At 44.2% G+C, this 27,801-nt stretch overlaps 2 protein-coding genes across 3 annotated transcripts in view; one reads left to right on the top strand and one right to left on the bottom strand.

Annotated features, from left to right (window-relative positions):
• CRELD2 (cysteine rich with EGF like domains 2) overlaps positions 1 to 6,778 on the bottom strand; it is a 38,034-nt gene extending 31,256 nt beyond the window's left edge. Inside the window, exons 1-3 of the mRNA XM_040343658.1 lie at positions 6,506 to 6,778; positions 2,812 to 2,894; positions 2,518 to 2,628 (exon numbers count right to left, since the gene is read on the bottom strand). Of these exons, the coding sequence (XP_040199592.1) occupies positions 2,518 to 2,628; positions 2,812 to 2,894; positions 6,506 to 6,646 (335 nt within the window). The 5' untranslated portion in view covers positions 6,647 to 6,778. The remainder of the gene's footprint in view (positions 1 to 2,517; positions 2,629 to 2,811; positions 2,895 to 6,505) is intronic.
• A 103-nt stretch (positions 6,779 to 6,881) lies between these two features.
• ALG12 (ALG12 alpha-1,6-mannosyltransferase) overlaps positions 6,882 to 27,801 on the top strand; it is a 53,118-nt gene continuing 32,198 nt past the window's right edge. Inside the window, exons 1-3 of one of the 2 annotated variants that reach the window (XM_040343657.1) lie at positions 6,882 to 7,315; positions 7,411 to 7,543; positions 25,193 to 25,366. In XM_040343657.1, the coding sequence (XP_040199591.1) occupies positions 7,157 to 7,315; positions 7,411 to 7,543; positions 25,193 to 25,366 (466 nt within the window). In that variant the 5' untranslated portion in view covers positions 6,882 to 7,156. The remainder of the gene's footprint in view (positions 7,316 to 7,410; positions 7,544 to 25,192; positions 25,367 to 27,801) is intronic. The other variant, XM_040343656.1, reaches the window with a different exon arrangement.

Genomic DNA, 27,801 nt, shown 5'->3' with positions numbered 1-27,801 from the left:
TGACATGCCACATTTGGCATGTCATTTTTTTGGGGGGTGGTTTACCTTATTTTTAGTGGGGCTTTCTATCCCACTTCCTTTTTTGGGCCGCCTAGGCAACTCCTCCTCTTGCCCTAGATGGCCCCTCCCTGCCAACCATCTTTTGGAACACAACTCGGGTCCCAGATAATCGGCTGGCCAATAGGAGAGTGCAGCGCGACTCGTGCATGCGCACCCGGCCGTGAAGCCGTAAGCTGTCACGGCAGGGTTCCCACAGTTACGATGACGGCGCAGAGGAGAGGAGGGGGAAGAGGAGCGAGCCTCCGGGCGGACGCATTGCTGGACCGTGGGGCAGGTAAGTGTCGGTTTATTAAAAGTCAGCAGCTTTTTGTAGCTGCCGACTGTTAATAAACTAAAACACGGGTGGAACTCCGCTTTGAGTCACAGACCTGTAACAATTGTGCATATCTCTAAAGTCCCAGATCAAATTTGAATGTTTGTTCAAATTAAGAGACACAAAAAAGTATTAAAAATGAAGGCAAACATGACATCCAGGAAATTAGATTTCTTGTAAGCTAATCTTCCTGTTTATTTTCTTTGAGGTCCGTTTTTTAAATATTCATTTGAAAAATTCATTAGGGGCTGGTGACAGTATTTTGGCTCCCTAATGTATTTTCCATATGAATAAAGGAAGAATAGACTGCAGAGAGCAAACAAAACAGTCACATTACAAGTGAAATCAGAACTTGGCTTGCATATGTATGCAGTAATGAATAAATGTTTTTAAAGAGACCCGTGCCTTTCCTTGAAACTCCATCTAATAGCACCTGTTCATAGAGGCTTGTGTAAGCGTTTTATTCCTCCCTCTCTTTTAATCACAACTCTCTAGCAAGCCCAAGAAAGCAGACTTAAAGTGGTTGTAAACCCTTATTTGTCACTTTTACCTACAGGTAAGCCTATAATACGGCTCACCTGTAGGTATCAAGAATATCTCCTAAACCTGTATGGTTTAGGAGATATTCCCCCCGCAATGCGCCGCTGATTGCAGCGGCGCATGTGCAGGGGGGATCCTCGGCTAAAGGACCGGCAGCCGCCGGACCTTGCCGAATTTAAATCTCCCGCGCGCACGAGCGACGTCATCGCCGCTCCAGCCAATCACAACGCTGGAGCAGCGATACCCGGAAGACACGCCGGAGCAAGATGACATCTCGCTCGGCGTGAACCAGGTAAGTGTTCCTCACCTAGTTCCGAGGTAAGTATTTCATAATCAGCCAGTATGCGGTGCATACTGGCTGATTTTTTTTTTTTGAAACCTGCAAGGCAAAAGGCATAAAGTTTATGCGGTTTACAACCGCTTTAAAAACCCTTTATAAAAAAAATATGTAATTCCAGCCAATAGGCAAAGGAAGGAAAAAAAAAAAAGAGAACAGACTAAAGAAAAATGTCAAGTGTATTTATACAGAGATAGGCAAAAATGTCTAGCCAGGGCAGTTCATCATTGTACTTACATACAGTAGATGCATAGGATAAAATTATTACTATATTATTGTTCAGAGTCAAAACAGCTTCTGGATAATATGAGGGGTATATAAAAATGGATGCACAGTTACCAAACAAATGTAATATATTATCAGATTTTCCATCAACGTTATTGTATATCTCGGAGATGAAAATTAACAAAGCATATCATTCTATGGAATGTACTTGTCTCAATCCAAAGCACCTGGTGTGGTTTTTGTCTGATCTGGCATTCCTCTGCCATCTGCATGAGTCACTTCTGACAGTCTATGCCAACACCAGACAATCCAGATCCAAGGTGAAGGCCCCCCCCCCAGCACACTGCGGGTGATTAACAGTCCCAGCTGTGCATGTTTCCCTATGAGACTGTGAAGCAGGATGTGTCCATTCTCTCCACTCAGGTATCAGAGCTCCCTAATATATTGCTGTGTATAGTGGGACGTCAGATCCCAGCCCCCTGCATTCTGAAACTCAGAAATGCTGTGTAAAATGTGTGCTTTAGGAGGTTGTAGAGAAGAGAAGGCTGCAGATAAACAGGTACAAATTGCGTAGGAGGATTTGTTTAGTCTGTGTGCATCACCAAATGCTAGTCACGTCACTGGGTATATGCAAGGGTTTACAACCACTTTTAGGTTTATTTGCTAGCAAATGCTAATAGGGGAATCATCTGCAGATCAAACATTTTTCATATAATGGGTCTCATTCTATCCATGCATATAATAAATACACAACCAAACTCACCATCGATTTTTTTTTTTTTTAAATGATCTTTTGACTGAAAATGTGTTGCTTGACAAGTACCAATTTAGCCAGATTTTTCACCAGGACCAATAATGCCATTTCAATATAAACACGTATTTACTGCAATAGATTTCTATGAGATATGGCCCCTTCATCAAAATAATCACTATACACAGCCAGCATGAACAAACGTAATTTACCAAGCCTGTGTCTGAGCATTCAAACAAATTAAAAACACTTCAGTTTACAATTCCCCTAAAAAATAAAGTCACAGCTTACATCTTAAACCACCATTTTTCGATCTGTTCTTCGTGTTCCTCTACCATGAGATTGCATTCAAAATCAGTGCTGTCACAAAGAAGTTCTATAATCTCCACCAGGCGAATCTCACTGTAAGAAAAACACAAGAATAAAAGAAATTACTGACACCAAACAAATAAATATTGGAATATATAAATACCATTTTTCACTTCCAGATAGTACAAACTATGCAAGAATAATATATTTCCAATACTAAAAAGAACTGATTAATGAGTTTGAATACCCCTGGTAGTATGGTTAATGTTTCATTACCTAGATTCATATTTTGATAATGTTTTTTCTTCCCAAGCAGTGTTCCCTCCTCCAAAATTCTTTTTTGATGTCTTTTCAAGACCCTGCAAAAAAAAAAAACACACAGAAAATATAAAGTACATCTTTCAGCTGCACAAGTCAGATGAGTGTTGGAAGCTGATATTTTGCTATAGCAACACATTTACGTTTATTTCGTTTTTATAAGAGCCCTATGGAGTTTCTGCTTTTAATTTTACCTGCATTTAAATATAGAAGGTCATATGATAATGAGGACATCATTTATACTTTAGTTTATGGAGTCCAAATGGCATTTTCATAAAACGAAAATAACAAACTTTTTAAATATTATTGGAGTTTCCAGTTGTAGTTTGCTGCAACATTGTCTTGTGTCAGCCAATTCTGGGAAGACCTTTGAAGCAATTGCTCTCCAGATAAGATTCTTCCTATAATTGCCCTTGGTCATAAATCTTAGGGCGCTTTAGGACTAAGCTTATAAAACCTTCAATGTCCATCCAACCTGAAAGGTTCCCTTGCAGTGAACTTCCAATTTGCCTTTAGAATCAATCCCAGTATGTCGGGTAACTGCCAGATGCTGTCATGTGAACCGACCAAATAGAAGACAAGGCCTTTTCTTGCAGTGGGATTGAGACGAAATAGCTGCCCAACACAGTCCTACTTCATCTGGTGTGAATAGATCCTTAGATGTGATGGCTGCATCATTCCTTTTATTTATTTAGGCCTTTTTTCCCCCTTTATTTCACCTGTTAATTTAGTCGGTACCACACTTCCTATCCTAGGATGCCCCCACGCTGTATGAAGTAGTAAAGCAGATACCTTTGGACTGTAGCATTGTCAGTCTGGAGAGAGGGTAGTGTTAGACTAATGCCGCATACACACGATCGGAATTTCAGACGAAAAAAGTCAGACGGAATTTTTTCATCGCGTGTGTGCCCCATCTGAGTTTTTTCTTTGGAAATTCCGACGGACTTATGGAACTCGCTCGGAAGCGTTGAACTTAATTTTTCTCGGCTTGTCGTAGTGTTGTACGTCACCGCGTTCTTGACGGTCAGAATTTGGTGTGGCGGTGTGTATGTAACACAGCTTGAACGGAATTACGTCTAAGTTTATACCGACGGAAATTCTGATTGTGTGTACAAGGCATAACAGATTTAGAGGGATTTGACTAATAATTTGAAACTGAACTCCAGCTATTACTATATTAGCAGTTATAGCAAACATTTTTTTATTTTTTTACTTAAAGGATAAAAGGTTTTACATAAATTAATAAAAGCTGAATATTGCAAGCACCCCTGTCAGTGGTAAACGGTTTGTTTCATCCCTCCACCTGCCACTTTGTCTGCACAGCTTGGTCCATTAAAGGAAGCTGAAAAATAACAGACTTACTGGCCGAATCACCAGGTGAAGATAAAAGCCTAAAACAATTTTTTTTTTTATATATATATATATATATATATATATATATATATATATATATATATATATATATATATATATATATATATATATATATATATATATATATATATATATATATATATATATATTAATATTAATGTACCCACCACATCTAAGAATTAGTGAGCTGAAATTTAATAAATTAATTTATTAAAATAAAATTGTTGCGCCTGGGTTTTAATGTTGCTTTAAAGGATAAGTTCGCTTTTTATAAAAAAAATAAAAAAAATGCACTTTTTTTTTTTTTAAAAGGTAAAGCCAACAGCCGCAAAGGCTGACAAACCTTGTAATTTTCCATTCACAGGACACTATGAATGAGTGAAGCGTCCGAGCCACGGCCACGGTTTTTTAAATTTGCTACAGTTAGCTGGGGGGGGGGGGGGCTGGTGGAAAATAATAATAAATGTTTAGGTATTTGCATCCCCCCCACACTTACCTGAGCCCTTATTTGATCCAGCGCTGTGCATGTCTGCAGCTTTTCTCCCCCTCACTTCCATGTCTCATCGGCTGAAGCAACGAGATTGGTTCCTGCTGCTGCCAGTCAAAGCTAGGGATAAGGTCGCTAGGGGCAGGACCGAGCCCCTCTGTGTCAGCAAGGCTTAAGCTCCATACACAGTATTAGATTTTCTGCAGATTTTTGTTTTCAGATTTACCAAAACCATGTAGTACAAGGGCCTGCCTGATTGGATACAAATTAAAACTCTTAAGGTTTCACCTCATATTATATGGTTTTGGTAAATCTGAAGACAGAAATCTTCAGAAAAATCTAATAGTGTGTATGGGGTCTTAGGGGGCAAGCCCACACAGGGGCCCCCATACAAAGCAGCTTATCACGGTATCTAACTTGTGAGACCCCAAGTTTCATGACATGTCAAATTCAACGCTTCCCTACGAGAGCCGTCTTAGCTGATAATACACAAGTTGCTCAAACTTTAAAAAAAGGTTCACACACTACTTTGGTCCAACTGGGGTGCGATTTCAGCCCTTGTACAGGCTCCTAAATAGCATCCAAGTCAGAGGGAAGTCACAGGGCAAAGCCATACAACGTTGCTGTCACAGCAGTGTGAACCAAGCCTTACACTCTCTGGCATTGAAGCCGTGTCATAGTTGGATCAAAGTAGTGCATCGACTTTAGTATTGTCAATTGGAAAGGCTCTCATAGAGATACATCGCATTTCACATGTTCTGCCTCTTTGGATCTCAAAGTCGGATCCCAAGACGCAGGAGTATGAACCAAGCCTACTGCATACTTACATTGTGGCAAGTTGATGTAACCGTGCAATACAGGTCCTTCCAAGAGTTCAGTTTTAATCTAGAAATAAAAATTCCAAGCAGGCTGTATGCAGGATACACATTGGGGGTTATTTACGAAAAGGCAAATCCACTTTGTGCTACAAATCAAAACTCTAAGAGCCTGTTCACACAGGGGCGGCACGACTTCGGGGTGACTCGGCCAGGCGACATCAAGACGACATCTAAGGAGACTTGCAAAATGACTTCTGTATAGAAGTCAATGCAAGTCGCCCCCGAAGTAGAACAAGAACCTTTTTCTAAGTCGGAGCGACTTGCGTCACTCCTATTAGAACTGTTCTATTCACCAGAATGGGACGCGACTTGTCAGGCGGCTGCGTCGCCTGACGAGTCGCCCCAGTGTGAACCAGGTATTAAGGTTTGACCTCATATTATATGGTTTTGGTAAATCTGAAGGAAAAATAAATAAATGAATCTACAGAATACTGTATAGTGTGCATCCAACTGTACTGTCAGCTTCCCCAGCAGCCCATCAGGTAGGAGATATATATACTTACACTGGGCCATGCTGGGCCAATACAGATCATTCCTAGGGTCAGCTAGAAGACACGTTTTCTATGTTTATATCAAGGAAAGAAAAATGTTTATGTGACAGAAGCCTGTCCAATCCCATGATTGTAAACAGTTGATCAGTAAAGAAAACACACGATGCAGATAATAGATGAGCCTGCTCACTGACATGTAGTAAATAGACACACAGGGGCTCATTTACTAAAACTGGAGGGTGCAAAATCTGGTGCAGTTTTGCATAGAAACCAATCAGCTTCCAGGTTTTATCGCCAAAACTTCATTGAACAAGCTGAACCTAGAAGCTGATTGGCTGCCATTCTGCATTCTCCAGTTTTAGTAAATCAAGCCCTGTGTGTACGATCCTCTACACAGCCCAGAGCAGAAGGAGATTGTTTACCTCATGGAACCTGTCCACCAGCCTCCTACACGTGTCACACGGCTCCTTCTTAGCAGCTGTACAGATGAAGAATAGTGCAATGAGGAGCCAGGGGACCAGGTGTATGGACACAGCGCTCCCAGCCCTTCCTCTCACTGCCATCTTACAGGAGGAGAAGTAGCAGTGCACAGAGGACACCCATACAACACTCAGGTATTATACAGGACCACCGGCACACAGCACTCACTGCGGGTACACTACATTGTATTCTTCACAGCCGGCCTGTCACTTCCGTGTCCGCCCTCCCTGCACGATGATTGGCTGCGCGGGACAACTTTTCAGGATGTGGACGAATCAGCTGCCGCCACGCTCGGACCAATCAGCTCACCACGCGTACGGAGAAGTTGTGTGAGGGTGGCGGAGGACGTGCTGTGTCTGTAGCCGGGTACAGATTTCACACCAATGATGTCCGGTCACCTCAGTCTGTGCTGGATATAAGAAGGCGGCTCACCTCAGTGTGTGTATAAAAAGTCTAGTCACGTCAGTCTGTTCTCGGTATAGATAGGAAAGGCCGGTCACCTCAGCCTCTGGGTATAGGAAGCAGAGCTCCCGGTTGGTATAGCTGTAGCAGCCTATGACGCCGCTAGGGGGCGTGCTGCTCCTCCATCAGACATGGCGGTGAAGGGGAGAAGCGGCGGGCACGCTCTCCTGCTCCTCTACCTGGCCGTGGCATTCGTGCACCTGGCCGTGTGTCCGTACAGCAAGGTGGAGGAGAGCTTTAACTTACAGGCCGCCCATGACCTCCTGTATCATAGGCTGGACTTGGATAAGGTAATGTGGTGACCGGCGGGGGTGGGGGGGGGGAGGGGGCGCTGTGTACGGATGACATACTAATAATCCCTCGTGTTTGTCTTCCCCTCGTACAGTACGATCACCATGAGTTCCCCGGGGTGGTCCCCAGGACGTTCCTCGGCCCCGTATTCCTCAGTCTTCTGTCCGCTCCGGCTGTGTTGCTGGGCTCTGTGTTGGAGGTGTCCAAGTTTTATTCCCAGCTGATAGGTGAGATGTCCTCCCTGTGTGTGAGCAGACATTGCCGCCACTCCATTCATAACATCCAATAGATATGGGGGGTCAGACTTCATTGGGCCGGGGTAGTATGGTTTCCCTCAAAGGACAAGTTTTAGCTCAGGATTGTGCTGCGCGGTGCCCAGTATTGGGCACAGGCATCGGGATTGTGCTGCGCGGTGCCCAGTATTGTGCACAGGCATCAGGATTGTGCTGCACGGCTCAGGGCTGCGCATAGTGTGCGTGGGGGCTCAGGGTTGTGCTGCGCATAGTGTGCGCTCGGGTCGCTAAGGGCTGTGCTGCGCATAGTGTGCGCGCGGGGGGGGGGGCACAGGGCTGCGCATAGTGTGTGCGCGGGGGGGCCAGGGCTGCGCATAGTGTGTGCGCGGGGGGGCCAGGGCTGCGCATTGTGTGCGCGGGGGGGCTCAGGGCTGCGCATAGTGTGTGCGGGGGGGCTCAGGGCTGCCGCTGCGCATAGTGTGTGCCCGGGGGGGGGCTCAGGGCTGCGCATAGTGTGCCCCCGGGGGCTCAGGGCTGCCGCTGCGCATAGTGTGTGCCCGGGGGGGGGCTCAGGGCTGCGCATAGTGTGCCCCCGGGGGCTCAGGGCTGCGCATAGTGTGTGTGCGCGCGGGGGGCTCAGGGCTGCGCATAGTGTGTGTGTGCGCGCGGGGGGCTCAGGGCTGCGCATAGTGTGTGTGCGCGCGGGGGGCTCAGGGCTGCGCATAGTGTGTGTGTGCGCGCGGGGGGCTCAGGGCTGCGCATAGTGTGTGTGTGTGTGTGCGCGCGCGCGGGGGGCTGCACATAGTGTGTGTGTGCGCGCGCGGGGGGCTCAGGGCTGCGCATAGTGTGTGTGTGTGTGCGCGTGCGGGGGGCTCAGGGCTGCGCATAGTGTGTGTGTGCGTGCGGGGGGCTCAGGGCTGCGCATAGTGTGTGTGTGTGCGCGCGCGGGGGGCTGCACATAGTGTGTGTGTGTGCGCGCGCGCGGGGGGCTCAGGGCTGCGCATAGTGTGTGTGTGTGCGCGCGGGGGGCTCAGGGCTGCGCATAGTGTGTGCCCGGGGGCTCAGGGCTGCGCATAGTGTGTGTGCGCGCGGGGGGTTCGGGGCTGCGCATAGTGTGTGTGCGCGCGGGGGCTCAGGGCTGCGCATAGTGTGTGTGCGCGCGGGGGGCTCAGGGCTGCGCATAGTGTGTGTGCGCGCGGGGGGCTCAGGGCTGTGCATAGTGTGTGCGCGGGGGGCTCAGGGCTGCGCATAGTGTGTGCGCGCGGGGGGCTCAGGGCTGTGCTGCGCATAGTGTGCCCGGGGGCTCAGGGCTGTGCTGCACATAGTGTGCCCAGGGGCTCAGGGCTGTGCTGCGCAACATCTAATTTATACCCTTCTTTCTGGGTCTTGACCTTTGCACACATCTGCCTCCACTTCACCACAACCCCCACACCCTGTAGCTTCCTTGCATCTCTACTAGGTGTCTCCCTTCCTGCGTACTGGACTCTGGTACCTATGTAAGCGGATCCAGTACCCGTGAATTCAGTTCTGCCGTCTTGCAGGGAGATCCTTCTGTTAGATCCATCCATTCCGTGAGTGCCGGTGTTCCAACAATATGGTTCTGCTATCGGATGGGGTCCGGCCTGGACTGCGCAGTCGGAGGCCACGGAAATCTCTGAGCCTGAACAGCTGTAGACGGAGCATGAGTAATGAACACGGAGCTCGCTCCCGATGCTCGTTGCTGGTTATACCTCCGCTCGCTCTATACAATACAGCAAGGGGCAGATGCTTTTCCCAAAGGGATGGCCAGTGCTTTATGATGGCCAGTGCTTTGCTTAAATGCTCGCCTGTATAGTTATACATTCAACACAAAACACTGCTCAATATGACATCCCCCCCTTTGAGAAAAGCACTGTCCATCATAAAGCAGTGGCCATCATGCGGCCTCTTGTAACCATATCTGCCCCTTTGAATAAAGTATCGGCCCCTTGCTGTATAAAGAGAGTGGCATGTATAACCAGCCCCGAGCATCTGAAGCGAGCGCAGTGTTCACGGCGCATGCTCCGTTTACAGCTGAAGAACAGCTGTTTAAGCTCAGATTTCTATGGCCTCTGACTGCATGCGCAGTCGAGGCCGGACCCTATCCGATAGAGGAACCTTCTCGACAAAACACCGGCAGGGATACAGGAGCCACTGAGATCATAGCTGTCACTGTAAACACAGAAGACCTATGTATTTACAAGTGACAGTGGGAAGCAGGAGGTTGCAATGTGACAAGGGCTGGTGGGCCATATTCAGCTCACAGGCCTTGTGTTTGCTACATGTATTTTGGAAGAATTTGAGAATTTTAGGCTAGGTTCACACCAGTGCAATTAAATTTTGATCCAATTTTCAACATGATTTTGTAGTGCAGCTGCAGTGCGACTTTTGCGTTTTTGATATGTTTTTAAGGTCAATTCAAATGCTATCTGGGATCAGTGCAGTTTCAGCCCATTCATTTGACATCCCACCAAAAACATTGAATTATGTAAATAATTGCGCTAATTACTAACTTAAATAATGATGCCAACCGTGCTAAACAGTGATTAAAGCTCTGGGTATAATAACACAGAAAAATATAAGAACAAATCCACAAAATATGTCCAATTTGTGCTTGAGATGTGCACCAGTGGTTCAAATGAAAAAACACCCAGTTCAGTGCAGTGATAAAAAATCCGATGTGATCACAGACACACTCCTGCTTCACAGATAAGGGATCTCCTCCACACAGACACCGCTCATGGAAAAGAAAAGAGACAACTCATTGCGCAGATGGTAGGGCACCAAAGAAACACAAGATGATTCTCTAGTAATAGCACACTCACGATACCGCCGTTCAAACAATGCATAGATAACCAGTGCACCAATCCTTCATAGAGCCGCTCAGCTGATGTTTCATCTCCTCATTCGGATCCACTATCCGTCCCGCTCGTAACTCCTCCCCCACGCGTTACGTCAATGGTCACTTGACTTAATCATGGGTCACTACCCGTTCGCTCTCAGCTGATGATATTTATAGTCAGTGAGGCAATCAGGCAGAGACGGGAGCGAGGGAGTGATTAAACATCTCCATCATTGCTGGCGTAAAAGGATTAAACATGCACTGTACAAAATATCTAGTGCATGTTGGCAATTTTAATACATAAGAACAATTTAAAAACTTGTTTTTTTAAGATTTTAGCGATTAGCATTTGTTTAGACAAACACTGGGGATATGCATCAAAGGCATAGCAGCCTCCAGTGGCTAAAAAGAATATTACAGCTTATGTAGCAAAAACTTATCAAACAATATGAAAAATAAACACAGACATAATCGCATCATTCATATACAATTAGAAAAATACAATTAAAAATCCCAATATAGCGCACCTTGATAAAATCAATAGATATGCTAAAATTCATTTACATTTTTTTTAAAATTTTAATGTAGATAAAATTAAAATTAAAAATGCAGAGAGGAAAAATTCTATATGTATGTGTAAAACCAGATCCTTATAAGGCATTATCACAACATTATTCACGTACTTGATTAATTATCAGAGATGAAACAATTGAGGTCGAATTCTATATTTAACCCATTGGGCGATAAAGACCTCATTTCGTGTATCCATCTTGATTCTGACTGACTTAGTGTCCGTACCATATGGCTACCTCTCCAGTGGGGATTGTATTTAGCAATTGCCCAAAATTTAAGATCTTTGGGGTTCATATTATGGCACGAAGCGAAATGACGCGACACATTATGATTCGGAAAGCCCTTTTCGATAATTTGAACATGTTCCCTGAGCCTCTTCCATAAAGGTCTTTTAGTGCGGCCAATGTACTGCAGAGAACACGGACATTGTAGAGCATAGACAACTCCCTCCGTCCTACATGTTAGATCTTTTATTTGGTATTCCTTTTGTGTAACATTGGACGTGAAACTGGAACATTTTTGGCCATTAAAATTGGTCTTCTTGCAGGCAAAACACCTTTTGCAAGGGAAATAACCCTTTCCTTGAAAAAAGGTTAGGGTGTTTGATTTGGTGGGAGGATCGGGTACATTTTTTGCCACCAAATCCCTCAAAGAGGGAGCACGTCTATAGATTACCCTTGGCATACTTGGAAGTATACATTGTAGCTGTTGAGCTTGCAATATGGACCAATGCCGTTTGAAGATCGATTCCAGTTGTCTATGTTGGACATTGTAATTCAAAATAATTGGTATATGGTCGTCCATGGTTTTACTTATTATCTTATCTTCAATTAATGTCTCTCTGGGTATGTCCAACACGTTTTTTATTTGCATCTGTATGAAGCTACTGTGTAAAATGTGAAAGTGTCTGCGCTGTAAAAAACTGGAATGGGGGAGGGAAAAGGGAAGTGGTGGGTGGACAAAAATCCGTGGACCAGTGGGATAGTAGGTGTATTGACACAGTGGAAGTGACCCACAATGGAAAATAAAATAGGTGTGGTCTAGCCTAAACTGTGTAACAGAAAACACATAAAAAAGTCTTAAAATATCAATGGTATGTGAACAGTTCAAACAAGAAACCTCCTAAGGTGAATAATGGAAATAAACATATATAAAATTGGTAAGACTTGAAGAAAAGGTGAAATCTTATAGATAATATTGGAGTGCAGTCCGAAAGACAAACAAATAAAAAGTGACTGGTAGGTAAATGAGTGATTGAGTATAGGAAATGCCAAACTCAGGTGAATGAAGGTGTGTGATCAGGTAGGTCCACACACCGTGCACCCTTCACCGATAGTGAATCAGATGGCTTACCTCTCTACTCACATACAGACCCAAATCAGTCACTGTACCAGCTGGCTGTTGAATGGATATCTGCTTGTCTCAATCGTGGTGCATACATGTAAAGACGGATACACGAAATGAGGTCTTTATCGCCCAATGGTTTAAATATAGAATTCGACCTCAATTGTTTCATCTCTGATAATTAATCAAGTACGTGAATAATGTTGTGATAATGCCTTATAAGGATCTGGTTTTACACATACATATATAATTTTTCCTCTCTGCATTTTTAATTTTATCTACATTAAAATTTAAAAAAAAAATTAAATGAATTTTAGCATATCTATTGATTTTATCAAGGTGCGCTATATTGGGATTTTTAATTGTATTTTTCTAATTGTATATGAATGATGCGATTATGTCTGTTTATTTTTCATATTGTTTGATAAGTTTTTGCTACATAAGCTGTAATATTCTTTTTAGCCACTGGAGGCTGCTATGCCTTTGATGCATATCCCCAGTGTTTGTCTAAACAAATGCTAATCGCTAAAATCTTAAAAAAACAAGTTTTTAAATTGTTCTTATGTATTAAAATTGCCAACATGCACTAGATATTTTGTACAGTGCATGTTTAATCCTTTTACGCCAGCAATGATGGAGATGTTTAATCACTCCCTCGCTCCCGTCTCTGCCTGATTGCCTCACTGACTATAAATATCATCAGCTGAGAGCGAACGGGTAGTGACCCATGATTAAGTCAAGTGACCATTGACGTAACGCGTGGGGGAGGAGTTACGAGCGGGACGGATAGTGGATCCGAATGAGGAGATGAAACATCAGCTGAGCGGCTCTATGAAGGATTGGTGCACTGGTTATCTATGCATTGTTTGAACGGCGGTATCGTGAGTGTGCTATTACTAGAGAATCATCTTGTGTTTCTTTGGTGCCCTACCATCTGCGCAATGAGTTGTCTCTTTTCTTTTCCATGAGCGGTGTCTGTGTGGAGGAGATCCCTTATCTGTGAAGCAGGAGTGTGTCTGTGATCACATCGGATTTTTTATCACTGCACTGAACTGGGTGTTGTTTTTTCATTTGAACCACTGGTGCACATCTCAAGCACAAATTGGACATATTTTGTGGATTTGTTCTTATATTTTTCTGTGTTATTATACCCAGAGCTTTAATCACTGTTTAGCACGGTTGGCATCATTATTTAAGTTAGTAATTAGCGCAATTATTTACATAATTCACTTTTTCACTTTGTTTGACCCACTATAATATTTTTGCAGCTTTTTATTATTTGGTGATTTATTAATGTTATATTTTTGATTATTTAATTTAGCGCTGTAGTATCATTTTTTCCCACCAAAAACATTGCATGCAGTACTTTAAATAACACACCGCAGCTGTTTTTTGTGGTACTACTGTACCATGCAACCAGGTGCATACAATTGTACTGCGATATCCTTAAGGGGTGATTCACACCAGGAATCGCAATGCAATGCGATTCACATGCAGTTCTGTGCATTGTGATTTCAGCCCAGTCATCACTGATTGACCCCCTCCCTATATTGTCATGGGATGGGTTCTGCAGGGACATCATAGGGGCAGAGTCACCAGTGGCTGCCTGGTGACCCCTGCCCTTTGTTTACTTGGGGGGGGGGGGGGGGGCGATTCTATCATTAGGCGAGTGTCATGTTTGGTGGGCAGCTGTTTTTTTTTTTTTTTCTTTTTGTGGGTTAGTAGCCGGCGTTTATAATATATCATGTATTTACATAGGCGGACATATTTATTTATTTTTTATAATAAAGGACTTGTCAAAAACTGTTTTGTGTTTATTTACCTTTGAAATGTATTTGGTGAATGAGTAGGGCAACTATTTACCCTATGCTCATTCACATGAGGGGGTCAGGATCTGGGGATTACTCCCCGCACTTGTCCTCATCAACATAGGGAGAAGGTGCTTTGCCAGGGTGTCAATAGACACATACAGCCTGGCTTAGGATCAAGCCCACACATCTGCTTTCCAAAAGCAAGCTGCTTGCTATGGGGGCAGACACAGAGGAGGAGGTTTGGGGTTGCTCTGTGCAATACCTTTTTCCTTACACCCACTTCTCGGATACCGCACTCCAAACATGGGCAATAACACTCTGGTTCACCTAGCCAAAGGCCTGGTAGACTGCTTGCCTTGTGGCTAGCCAAAGCTGACCCCTGCGCACTGGGTGAGGCCTCTCCAAAGAGAGATCCCCAAGGCATGGGAGTAAGGAACCTGATGACCACACATTCTCCCTCTAGACTTCTGGGTGGGCCCAAAGACTTACATCCTACCATCTTGTGGTGTGGAAAATAAGACACAAACGTGCGAAATGACACGCACATGATGAATAGAACAATAAATAATTGCCAGTGTGCTATACAATTGCTAGACCTTGTGGCTTGGTCTCAGCCAAAAGGCCTAGCCTATGAGGCGAGGTGCAGAAAATAGTGGGTGGTATCATGGCCTAGTTCTCACAGTGGGGTTCCCAAGGTCTGCTTGACACTACTGCAGGGCTTGACAAATTTGCTTGGCATCTAGGCGCCAGCTAAAAAAGTTAGGAGCCAGGAACGTACCCTGTCCCGCCAAGCTTGCGTGCAGAAGCGATCTGTGAGAGCCACTGAGGAGAAAGATGTCCTTGTAAACACAGAAGTGTCTCTTTCCTGAAGCTCCCTGCTACTCTGCCTCTCGGGCTTGGGCCTCTGTCTGTCCTAGACAACACGGTGCAGACATGCACCTTTCTCCTCACTTGCACACAAACAGACTCTCCGGGGGGTTGGAGCCCTGACCTCTAATCCTCACTCTCCTAAGACAGGGCTTGACAAATTTGCTTGGAATCTAGGAGCCAGGAACGCACCCCGTCCTGCCAAGCTCGTGTGCAGAAGCGAACGCATATGTGAATAGCACCCAAATATGAAAGCGGTGTTCAAACCACACGTGAGGTATCGCCGCGATTAGTAGAGTGAGAGCAATAATTCTAGCCCTAGACCTCTGTAACTCAAAACATGCAACCTGTAGAATTTTTTAAACGTCGCCTATGGAGATTTTAAAGGGTAAAAGTTTGTCGCCATTCCGCAAGCGGACGCAATTTTGAAGCGTGACATGTTGGGTATCAATTTACTTGGCGTAACAGTATCTTTCACAATATATAAAAAAAAATGGGCTAACTTTATTGATGTCTTAATTAAAAAAAAGTATATTTTTTTCCCAAAAAAGTGCGCTTGTAAGACGGCTGCGCAAATACGGTGTGACAGAAAGTTTTGCAATGACCGCCGTTTTATTTGCTAGGATGTTAGAATAAAATATATATATATAATGTTTGGGGGTTCTAATTATAGGGAAGGAGAGAATAAAATATATATATATATATATATATATATATATAATGTTTGGGGGTTCTAATTAGAGGGAAGGAGATGGCAGTGAAAACAGATGGGGGAAGTACCAGTAGAATTGCTGGTTGTCTTGTCATACCAAGGGCCACCACAAGATGGCGCCAGATCACAGAAAAAAAGCGAAGGCCGCAATTACCGCCTGGTGGGGGCGCATAGAGACACAGGATGCCCCACGCACCAGGTCACAAGATCTAGTCGCAATGGTGACCTGGCGCCCGGGGTTCGTCGAACCTTGCACTACTGGGTTCTCTGCTTTTCCAGCCCTCAGGCAGCACCACAATTGATGCCTTGGCCATTGGCCAATTACCTATATGGTGTCACCTCACCCATTGTGGGAAGAGGTCTTGCCTCCTGAAGTGGCTCTGATGGCCGTGTTGGGGGTTAGGATTTATGAAATTAGCATATCATCCCAGCCACAGCGAGTCTAAATACCGCAGACTGCCATGGGTAGGATCCATATAACAGATTTGGGGTTCTGTACATCCAGGAAATACCATTATATTTCTACACATGGGTCACAACACATACAATCAGAATATTTTTTATCTCCCTCTCTCTCTCTTCTTCCCAGTTTGAGTCAACTAGTCTAAAGGATTCTTTTGAGAGCTTATGAGGTGATTGTTTACCCGTGTCTATGGCAACAAGCCTACAGGACTTGTCAGAATTTCATTGGCAGCTAGGTGCCAACTTCTCAAATGCCCAGGCCCAGCTTCCTATTAAAATTCAAAATTTGAACATTTGCCCACTACTGTCTATTGAATTGTAAAAAAAAATATCTGACAGGAGCTCACTTCTATACTTTAATGTCACAGACTTCCTATGGGGCATTGCTCAGGTATATCAGCTAAGTGAGTGACTAATTCTTGTACCTGGTGTGACCATGGCAGGAGCAGAAAAGGGGGCTCTGGCAAGGTAGTCAGTGTTTTTGGAGGGGCTTCACAAATACACATTATATATATATATATATATATATATATATATATATATATATATATATATATATATATTATAACATTTAGCTGCTGTTTTCAGAGGGGATAGTTCATGTGTGCGTTTTGCAGATTCACACTACAGAACGTGTTCCAAAGGAAACCTTGTTAAATGTACTGTAGCGCAAATCTGCAAAAAGCACTAAAAATGCATAGGTGTGAATCAGGCCTTGAGGGGCACAGGATTCAAAAACATTTGGGTTATACTGTACTGGTGACTGTAGAACGATCTATAAACTGGCAAATAAAAAATCAGTAGCTAGTCTTGTATCGTACCTTCCACTCCTGGCTTTCCTCAGTGATGAGAGCAAGACCATAAACATGCATAGTAAAAATGGTCAAACTTTGGTCAAGACGCTCGTCCTAGGACACAAGCAAAAAATGGAGTTATGCTGGGAATGAGGGGTTATACTGGGTTGTTAATGTTTTTGTTTTTTTTTCAGTATCAAAATCCTCCTGTAGGTGGCAGTATATGTGTTCCTCAATGACCTGAGGAAAAAAAAAATCTTGCCTATTTTTAGCACATTATAATACATCAATGCATAACAATGCTCATTGTGCTGTTCTGTTTCACTGTACAACAAGTCAACAGGCCAATATAAATGTTAATTTTACCCCCACATCTTTTAAAAGCTACTAAATCTCTTATTCCTACTCGCTGGGGGGGAGAATCTATTCTGTCCATAATCCAATAGTTTCAGAAAGCAGAGGGTATATGTCTCATGGAAGAACTTTCTGAGATTTCTTGCCAGCCTTCTAATTCTCATAGCAGAGTATGGGCGGCCTGTTAGTACATTTTTAAAATGTCACTCACACAGATCTCTTGCAAACTGCCATACCCACATCTTCATGATTCTATGCTAATTATTTTCTACCTCCTTTTAAAAATAAATAAAAACTTGTGGACCTAATATACTTTTTAAGTAATCTTTCACTGATCTGCCATGTTGATACCCCTACTGACTTGCACATTTCTTGTAATACCTATGCTCTGTACACAGGATGTACGGTATCTTGGCCCTATGTTTCGGTTATCTTATGCTGTACTTGTTCCCTTTATCTGTACTAAAATTCTTCAATTACAGATATTAAAGAAAAAAAGGTTATGATATTCCAAACACAGCAGCCCATAATATTGTAGAGGCCCACTACCCATTAACCCTTTGGTGCTGCCAGGGCACAAATATGCAGCCTCTCGGCAGGTAGGTCTTGTCACCAAGCATTTGCATGCAACATTACAAAACCAGCTGTGCAGAGAGCCTGCGCCCTGACCGCTCCTGGCAGCTAATGGAAAGCTCCTGATCATTTGACAGCCAAACACGGCGGTCACATGATCATAAACCCCGCCTCCCGACACCTGAAACCCCTTAAAGGTCCCGAAAGCGCTGGCACCAAGGGGTTAAGCAAGTCTTTGTATTTGGTCTCTGTCAGAGAAAGAGATGAGGCATATTTCATTTAGAGTAAAATGTTGAGTTTATTATGTCACATTCAACAGCCAGAAATATTGTACAGATATGCAGCACACTATGTAAGTGTTTTTACCCAGGCCACAATGCAAGATGGAGAGACTTAGGCCGCGTACACACGATCGGTCCATCCGATGAGAACGGTCGGAAGTCGGTTAACCGATGAACCTGACTGATGGTCCGTCGCGCCTACACACTATCGGTTAATAAAACGATTGTGTCAGAACGCGGTGACGTAAAACACAATGACGTGCTGAAAAAAAGTTCAATGCTTCCAAGCATGCGTCGACTTGATTCTGAGCATGCACGGGTTTTTAACCGATGCTTTTGCATACTAACGATCAGTTTTGACCTATCGGTGAGGCGTCCATCGGTTAAATTTTAAAGCAAGTTCTAATTTTTTTGACCAAAGGTTAAAGAACCTATGGGGCCTACACATGATCGGTTTGGACTGATGAAAACGGTCCTTCAGACCGTTCTCCTCTGGCGATCCTATCGTGTGTACGCGGCCTAAGTAGGTTTGATCTTCCTAAAAATATAAATTAGAATGTGATTTTTCTGAGCCACAAGTCAGAAAAACTGAACTGATTAGCTGGACAGTATGTACTCTTTAGGCCTTATGCACACTGAACATTTAGCCCCGTGCATGAGATTCTGGCTTTTTGGATTCCTCTTCCCTCCTGTCCCCTGGGAATACCAGCTACAGCATTGCATGCCATCTTTTAGCATGAGCCATTGTATAGACTTTTGAATAGTTAAAGGGGATTGGTGGAACAGAGGATGAAAGAGGTCATTGAGGAGGTGAAGGAGAAAACCCTGGTGCTGTCGCCACCAGCTGTAAGGACAGGGTGTCTGAACAATCTCCAATGGCATGACCTAACCTGCATCCTTCCCAACTGCCAGCAGTCGCCCAGTAAACTAATAATTATTTATAGAAAAAAGAAAGAAGGGGTCATGGGACTTTATAATAGGCGAGGGTGTGTGTATAGAAATATCTCAAAGGTCCAAAGATGGATCATATGTCACGATCCTGACAAGGAGGTTTCTGTTGCCATATGAGACCGCTAGGTAATCCATCCAATAAATGAAATAGCGGTAATAAACATGAAATAATATAGTATAATGTGTATCATATTAAATGGTACACGGATCATGCAGACAAAGGCATAATTCAAATCATAGTGGTTACAGTAACATGTTTAATTTTCATCTAGGATATACATGATTAGTAAAACAGTCACAATCAATACATGTACATACAGATATAGTGAACATAATTGTCCTATAGAGAAAAATATACAGTAAGATTAATAAAAAATAATTGTTGGACAAACTTGACTGGGCATCCCTGAGTATGAACTTGACACGTTCGTAAATGTCAACAGTGGCACAGCCCAAAGTGGATACCCCAAAAAAATCCCACAGTTGGGAATAGACTGATGGTCCCGAATGAGCTGTCTCCCCCGAGGTAGAGGCGGTGGTTGAGCCCCCCACACAGAAAGGGCTCTCAAGATGGAAAAAGGGAGTCCAAAACCTGTGGTGGCGGGAAAAGTCAGCCCAGGATGCACAAGAACGCCAAGAAACGCGTTGGGTCCATACTCAGGGATGCCCAGTCAAGTTTGTGCAACAATGAATTTTTATTAATCTTACTGTATATATTTCTCTATAGGACAATTATGTTCACTATATCTGTATGTCCATTTATTGATTGTGACTGTTTTACTAATCATGTATATCCTAGATGAAAATTAAACATGTTATTGTAACCACTATGATTTGAATTATGCCTTTGTCTGCATGATCCGTGTACCATTTAATATGATACACATTATACTATATTATGTCATGTTTATTACGCTATTTCATTTATTGGATGGATTACCTAGCAGTCTCATATGGCAACATAAACCTTCTTGTCAGGATTGTGACATATGATCCATCTTTGGACCTTTGAGATATTTCTATACACACACCCTCGCCTTTTATAAAGTCCCATGACCCCTTCTTTCTTTTTTCTCCGTATCCAGGGATGGAGGCTTGGCTTGTGTTTTGTTGATGGTTCCATTGGGTCATTTTCTCTTTATCATAATAATTATTTATAGCATCCCTTCCCTTACTTACTGGTCCACATGACTGTGCCATGTGGACCTTGCTATGGACTGCATGGTCCACTTGACAAAAGCATAATTTTCTGCATCCACATCACAATTCCTTGGACAAAAAAAAATGTGTTTATATAGACCTCTTTGCCCAATGCTCTAAAATGCCATGCCTCCTCTCCTACTTCTGTTTCTCTAAGTTGGACCCCAATATGCCTGCCCTAGATGAGGCAGACACAAAGACAGTACTGAAGGAAGCTGCAAAAGTTTTCTCCTCCCAGGAGAAAATACATTTCTTCTTCAGGGAGTATTCCAGTCCCTCATAGTCCAGGTAACATGAACCCTTTGGGCCCCTTACACAGCTTTGGGCCTGGGCCCCCCTGAGCCTGACCACCAGCATTCCCCAGGGCTTGCCCATGAACCATTTCACCAAATCCACACACCAGCCACCTCGCCTGTATATATGCCAGCCCCCCTCACACCTGTATAAATGGCAGCCCCCCTCACACCTGTATAAATGGCAGCCCCCCTCACACCTGTATATATGCCAGCCCCCTCACACCTGTATATATGTCAGCCGACCCAATCCTGTATATATGTCAAACCCCCCCCCCCCCACACACACACACACACACACTGTATATATCCACACACCAGCCACCTCATCTGTATGCACTCAGCCCCCCTCAATCCTGTATATATGCCAGCCCCCTCACAACTGTGTATTTATATGTCAGCCCCCCACACACCTGTATATATGTCACCTCCCCCTCCACCTGTATAAATGCCAGCCCCCCTTACACCTGTATATGTCAGCCTCTCTTACACCTGTATATATACCAGCCAACCTCACGCCTGTATATATGTCAGCCCCCCCACACACACCTGTATATATGTCAGCCCCCCCCAACACACCTGTATATATGTCGGCCCACCCCACACCTGAATATATGTCAGCCCCCCTCACATCTGTATATATGTCAGCCCCACAAACACACAAATCTGCAAACACACAAGCCTCTGGCTCCTCCCTTTCCTTCACAGCCCCTACTTTTAAAGGAAATCTTCCTGCCTAATCCCAGATCTTTTTCACAAAGCTGACACAGAGCAGCACAGTACAGGCAGGTCACACAAGGGGTGCACATGCACATAGTAGCCAGAGATGGCAGCAAAGAGTTTGATGTCTGAGCTCAATGACACAGAGAGCAGCAGAAGCTGTGAGATCATTTCTATAGTGTGCAACATGGCTCCCCTTCACCCGTCCTGCCTTCTGGCCTGGGCGGGGCCCCTTATAGTTATATTGGCTGTACCATCCTGATGGCGGGCCTGCCTGTGGAAGCCAAGCTCTCCAACAACATCTAGGAGCTCAAAGCAGTTTGGATGGCTCTGCAACTAGGGTTGCCACCTCATCCCTTTAAACCCAACACATATTACACTGGTTCTGTGGTTGATTAAGGTGTTAATTAAACTCACTTGGTGCATTATCTACATTAGATTGGCCTCAGAACCTGTGTAATTTATAAGTGTTTGGGTTTAAGGGATGAAGTGAGTGAGTGAATAACTTGTATAGCGCTACAAATGCGAACTGAATCGCCTCAAGGCGCTTGGTATCCATTTCCTTCTATTTAGCCCTCAGAATAGGTGGGTCTTGAGTTTTTTCCTGAAGGCCTGATGATTTACTTCCGTTCGGATATTAGTTGGTAACACGTTCCACAGTCGAGGTCCTTGGACTGCAAATCTTCGTTCTCCTTTGGTCTTGTAGCGGGCCTTGGGGATTTGTAGTAAATTTTGGTTAGTTGATCGAAGAACGCGATTGGGATTGTAGTATTTTATTTTCTCACATAAATATTGCGGAGCGATTCCTTGTACACATTTATGCGTCAGGCAGAGGGCCTTAAATGAGATTCTGTTCTTTACGGCCAGCCAGTGGAGGGACCTCAGGGAGGGAGTGATTGATTCCCAGGTTTTTTTTCCTGTTACCAGTTGTACCGCTGTGTTCTGGACAGGTGGCAACCCTATCTGCCAGATTGGACCCTCCTTCTTTAATGACACTCAATTGTGTTGCAGTCCTGACAATGCCATGGTTGTGGCTTACATAAACCACCAAGGGGTAACTAGGAGTCCAGAATGACAGCCTTTAGGCTGGATTCACACTTGTGCTGTGCAAATTCCAGCTCTCTTATCTCTGCAAAGAGATAAGAGAGCTGTTCAGCAGATCATCTCCATTTTAGCTGCGAATTTGGAGACCTAGGAGAGGAGAGGGGGGAAGTGTAAATCAGATGCGTGCCCATAGAAGATAATGGGCCTGATTTCGCACCTGAGCTGCACCGCAATGCCTAGAAAACGCACACATTTTTTGGGCAATGCGCAGTGCGAATGCATCGCACATATGTGAACCAGCCTCATTAAAATCAATGTATTCTATAATGGTATGCGAATTGGATGTGGTTTAAATCTCATAGATGGAATCTTGCTGTCCAGCAATCTCTGCAGTCCACATATCAGGCAATTTTCAATCTGATGTATCAGAAATGGGGGACTCCAGATGTAGACATCTTAACCTCCAGCTTAAACAACAAACTACCTCTGTTTATAGCTCGGTCCACAAATCGTCTAATGCTGGCCTCAAATGCCTTGATAACTCCCTGGTCTCAGTTCAGACTTCAGACCTATGTCTTCCATCCAGTGTGAATTCTGCTTTGTCTGCTCAGGTCTCATCCTTGTCCGTTTTATTTCAAAGACATCTTGTGTCCCTTCCCCTTGAAAAATGTTTTCTTTAAGGTTTATCTAGCATTAAGCCCCAAATGCAGCACCTTTTTGCACTCTTGGAATATTAACTTTGGTTTTCTCTGCCTTGCCGAAACCACACTTTGAACCCTTCAAGGATATTCCCTTAGATGACCTTTTCTGAAAAGTAGCCTTGGTTGCTGTCGCCTCGTTCAGACGTCTGTCTGAGTTGGCAGCCCTCTCCTATAAGTAGCCATTCCTCATACTTGATATACCGTATTTTTCGCCTTATAAGACGCACTTTTTCTTCCCCAAAACTGGGGGGGGAAAGTTGGTGCGTCTTATATGACGAATATACCTTTTTTTGACTCGCCGATCCGACCGATCCGCGGAGCGCACCACGGTCTTAGGAAAGGCCGCGGCTTTGGCCTAGCTCCGGAGCGGTCGGCCATCTTGGTACACGCGGCGGTGCGTGCTGAGCAGAGCAGAGGGCTCGCGTGGGATCTTCTATTCCTACCAGAGCGATCTGCAACAGTGAGTTGGGGGCAATGTTACTGACTACTATGTGGGGGCAATGTTACTGGCTACTATTTGGGGGCAATGTTACTGGCTACTATTTGGGGGCAATGTTACTGGCTACTATGTGGGGCAATGTTACTGGCTACTATGTGGGGGCAATGTTACTGGCTACTATGTGGGGGCAATGTTACTGGCTACTATGTGGGGGCAATGTTACTGGCTACTATGTGGGGGCAATGTTACTGGCTACTATGTGGGGGCAATGTTACTGGCTACTATGTGGGGGCAATGTTACTGGCTACTATGTGGGGGCAATGTTACTGGCTACTATGTGGGGCAATGTTACTGGCTACTTTGTGGGGGCAATGTTACTGGCTACTATGTGGGACAATGTTACTGGCTACTATGTGGGGGCAATGTTACTGGCTACTTTGTGGGGGCAATGTTACTGGCTACTATGTGGGGGCAATGTTACTGGCTACTATGTGGGGGCAATGTTACTGGCTACTATGTGGGGGCAATGTTACTGGCTACTATGTGGGGGCAATGTTACTGGCTACTATGTGGGGGCAATGTTACTGGCTACTATGTGGGGGCAATGTTACTGGCTATTATGTGGGGGCAATGTTACTGGCTATTATTATGTGGGGGCAATGTTACTGGCTATTATTATGTGGGGGCAATGTTACTGGCTAATATTATGTGGGGGCAATGTTACTGGCTATTACTAATGTGGGGGTGGTGTGATGGTGATGACGAGTGGGGGGCAAATATTTTACTACAGTATTTGGTTCAGAATCTTTTTTTTCTAGATTTTCCTCCTTTAAAATTGGGTGCGTCTTATATTCCGGTGCGTCTTATACGGCGAAAAATATGGTAGACAAGTTTGTTGTATGCCCAAGACCATCCGTTCTTCTGAAGGTGTTATCAATGTTCCACCTTAATAAGGATAGACCCCTATCAGGCATGGGTCAAAAAATAAAGAATACAAGTTAGGGGCACTCCCTTATCCATCCCACAATACTGTACTTGGGTAACCTGATAGTTTGGGAAGGTTTTGCTACATGGGCATGGTGATAAGGGGGGTGCTTACAAAAATTGTATTTTCTTATGAGGGTTTCCAGATGCAGCTTAAGAGGCTTAGCGGTTATACTAAATATACAGTATGTTTTGGCATCTATTGGTGCCTATAGCACAACACCTGGTTTAGTTTACAGTTTAAAGCCACAAGTTTACTTTAGGCTGGCTTTAAGGATTAGATGGCAGTTACATTTGCATGCATTGTCTATTATATGCACAAACATGTTAGAGGCTTTCTTATAGTTTGGTGTTGCATAATTTGCTAAACACATTTTTTAGCATGTTGCATTAAATTTGGCTAGGGATATACAGGTGATTAAATCTCTCTGCAGCTGAGAGATTTAACCACTTTTTGGCAGTCATTCCCTTGGCAGCACATTGAAAATAACTGTACTGCTAATGTCATGAGTGTCAACAAGTCTTTATTTCTCTCAGAGATGAGAATCGCCTATGTAGCCATAGACTTGGCGACAAAAATTATTCTCTTGATTCTGTATGAAGAGAATATCAGTTACACACTGCTAAAATACTAATAATGTTTTACAATATCAAAACATGTTTTCTTTTCATTCTACTAGTTCGAGGATCTTTAGGTTTGACTGTCATTTTTGCACTATGGCAGTTACAGAAAGAGATATGGAAGCAGTTTGGATCCACCGTCTCTACGTTGTTCTGCCTTATAACAACATCTCAATTTCATTTGATGTTCTACTGTACTCGAACCCTTCCTAATACATTTGCACTTCCTATTGGTGAGTATTTGTTTATTTACATTTGGCATATTCATTAGAAACAAACCTGCTAAAATATTTTATTAGCTAACTGTAAAGCCACGCTCGGTTTTCTCGGCGGTAAAAAGTCAGCCGAGAAAACCGAGGGGAAAGCCGAGAACCTGTCAGGAAAACTGCCATGGAGCTTTGGCCGGGAATCCCGGCCGTGTGTATGCTCCATCGGTACTGCCTCGCAGTGTTTCCCATAGGTAAGTAGTAGATCTGGCGGGAAAAAAAATGCTGGGAATCTCGACGGGAAAATAGAGAGCAGGTTTTCTATTTTCCCGGCAGGATTCCCGGCTGTTTTTCTGATTGGAAAACTGCGAGGAAGCATACACACGTTTGGTTTTCCCGGCCAAAAGCTCTCCTGGCAGTTTTCCTGCCAGGAGAATCTGCCAGTTTTGCTAATTCAAGGCTGTAGTCTCTGACTGCAGTACATGTAAACATTGGGAATATGCCTTTAAAAATTAGTTAATAGCATTCTCAAAAGTGTTGTCAGTGTTTACATTAATGCTTTGTGACCCTTTAAATTCCATCCAAAAGTGTGTTTTCTGACGTTTTGTAGTAGGTCTGTGAGGATGTGCCTTTTTAAGTCAAGTAAAAGCACAGTAAAGCCTTCTTACAACAAAATGTATTCACATGCCTCATTCCATCAAATATCTATAAAATAAGGAAATTCTTCCTCATTTTGAGAACGTGGGTGAACCCATACAAATCAATGCTTTATGCCCCATTGGCCAGATTTTTACCAAGCACTACTGGTGTATAGTGCAAATACAGCCTACTAAAAGAGCAAAGTATCCCAAACTTCACACAGCTGTTTTGGGCTTGTATGCATCTGGCCAATGGGTCATAAATCAATAATGTCATCTTCTGAGTCTTGGCTCTTCTGGATGTGGCTGCTTCCTCTGCTCAATCCAAAGGAGGTTTAATTGCCAAATAGCACTGCTGATTGCTGACAGCAGAGGCCATAAGCACCTTGCACCCTTTGCAGAATTTATATCAGATCTGTCTGCAGAATTAGCAGCCTCTGAGCCTTCATCAACTGAGACTGTCTGATGTTGGGTGTCTCTTGTCTCTGACAGATGCAGCTCTTCTGTTTGCAGTCTTCCTTTTATGGAGACTGAAAAAACTCTGCCAGTCTCCTCGTATCTCCCAAGCAACTACTAGCCTTATACCAGCTTAAAGCGGAGGTTCACCCGATTAGGCCACTCAGTTTGATTTACTAGTCCCCCCGATGTTAGGAACGATTTCGCAGTGCAAAAAAATTTAAAAAATCTACATACCATGTTAGTAGTGGCTCGACCAGGCACTTCCTGGTTAATGGGTTGCGGGACTGGGCGTGTCGATTAGCTCCGCAAAGCATTTTGGGAGCTATCACGTGTGCCTCACAATATGCTAGTCACAGCGGGGAGTGTCCTTTTCAGGACGCTGCCGGCCGTTGTCCTAGCAACTCTGCAGTGTTGACGGCGCGCCTCGCCGTCACACTGCGCGGGATAGAGCGGTTAATGCCGGGAGAGCATTCACCGCCTCCCGGAAGATCATACAGGAGGGCTTCAGAGTGCCCGGAGTAAAGATGGCAATGTCCATCAGAAAATTTTATAAAATATCTTTCTGGGCGATATCGTAGTGCTAGCGGCAGCGAGGATGAGACTGGTGAGTACTATTTTCTATGTACCACCAGCGTGACAAAAAGCTCTTTAAAAAAAACTGTTTTCCCGCGGAACTCCCGCTTTAAGGGGGACTTTGTTAAAAAGTGGGCTGCCATCTATGTGGATTTGGCAGTATCCTGTCTTAAAATATACAATTCCTGCAGAGGAACCTGTCATTTAATGACCCCATGATAAGTCGCTGGAGGCTCTTGCTAGAACCCTGTTTCCCTTGGCAGGACCTGCTCTGCAACTTGAATAATTTATTACTTTTTGTTAACCAATTGGACTTCTATGTGGACTTTTTAAATGGTATGTGTGTGTGTGTGTGATTATGTCTGAACCTTTTTTTGGTCTAGTAATTAGTATTGAGATTGGATCTGTGCCTGCGCCTGTGTATAAGAAGGAGCTCAGTGTGCAGCAGATAAACTATGGCTAAGGCTTTGGCTAAAATGTGTTAGATTTCTGCTGTGTTTTATTTGGATGTCCAGATTGTTTATCTTTAACCTCTTGATGCTGGCCACATGCATATATGTGGCCGCTCGACGGGCGGGCCTTAATGCCGAGCGGCTGCATATATGCAGCTCTGTTAAAACAACTTGCCACGCTCCCAACACGGTAGCTGGTGGGTACCGGAAAGCTTCCGGTGCATACTAGCAATCAGGTGCTTCCTAGTCATGTGACCACTATAACATCCAGTTACGGCGGTCACATGATCAGAAACCATGTCCTGCCTCCCAGCACACAGATGACTCATACCCCCAGCTC

The sequence above is a fragment of the Rana temporaria genome, chromosome 3, assembly GCF_905171775.1.
Source record: "Rana temporaria chromosome 3, aRanTem1.1, whole genome shotgun sequence".
In the NCBI taxonomy this organism is placed as follows: domain Eukaryota; kingdom Metazoa; phylum Chordata; class Amphibia; order Anura; family Ranidae; genus Rana; species Rana temporaria.
Note: the sequence above shows the minus strand (reverse complement) of the source record. Positions and strands in the feature narration are given on the sequence as shown.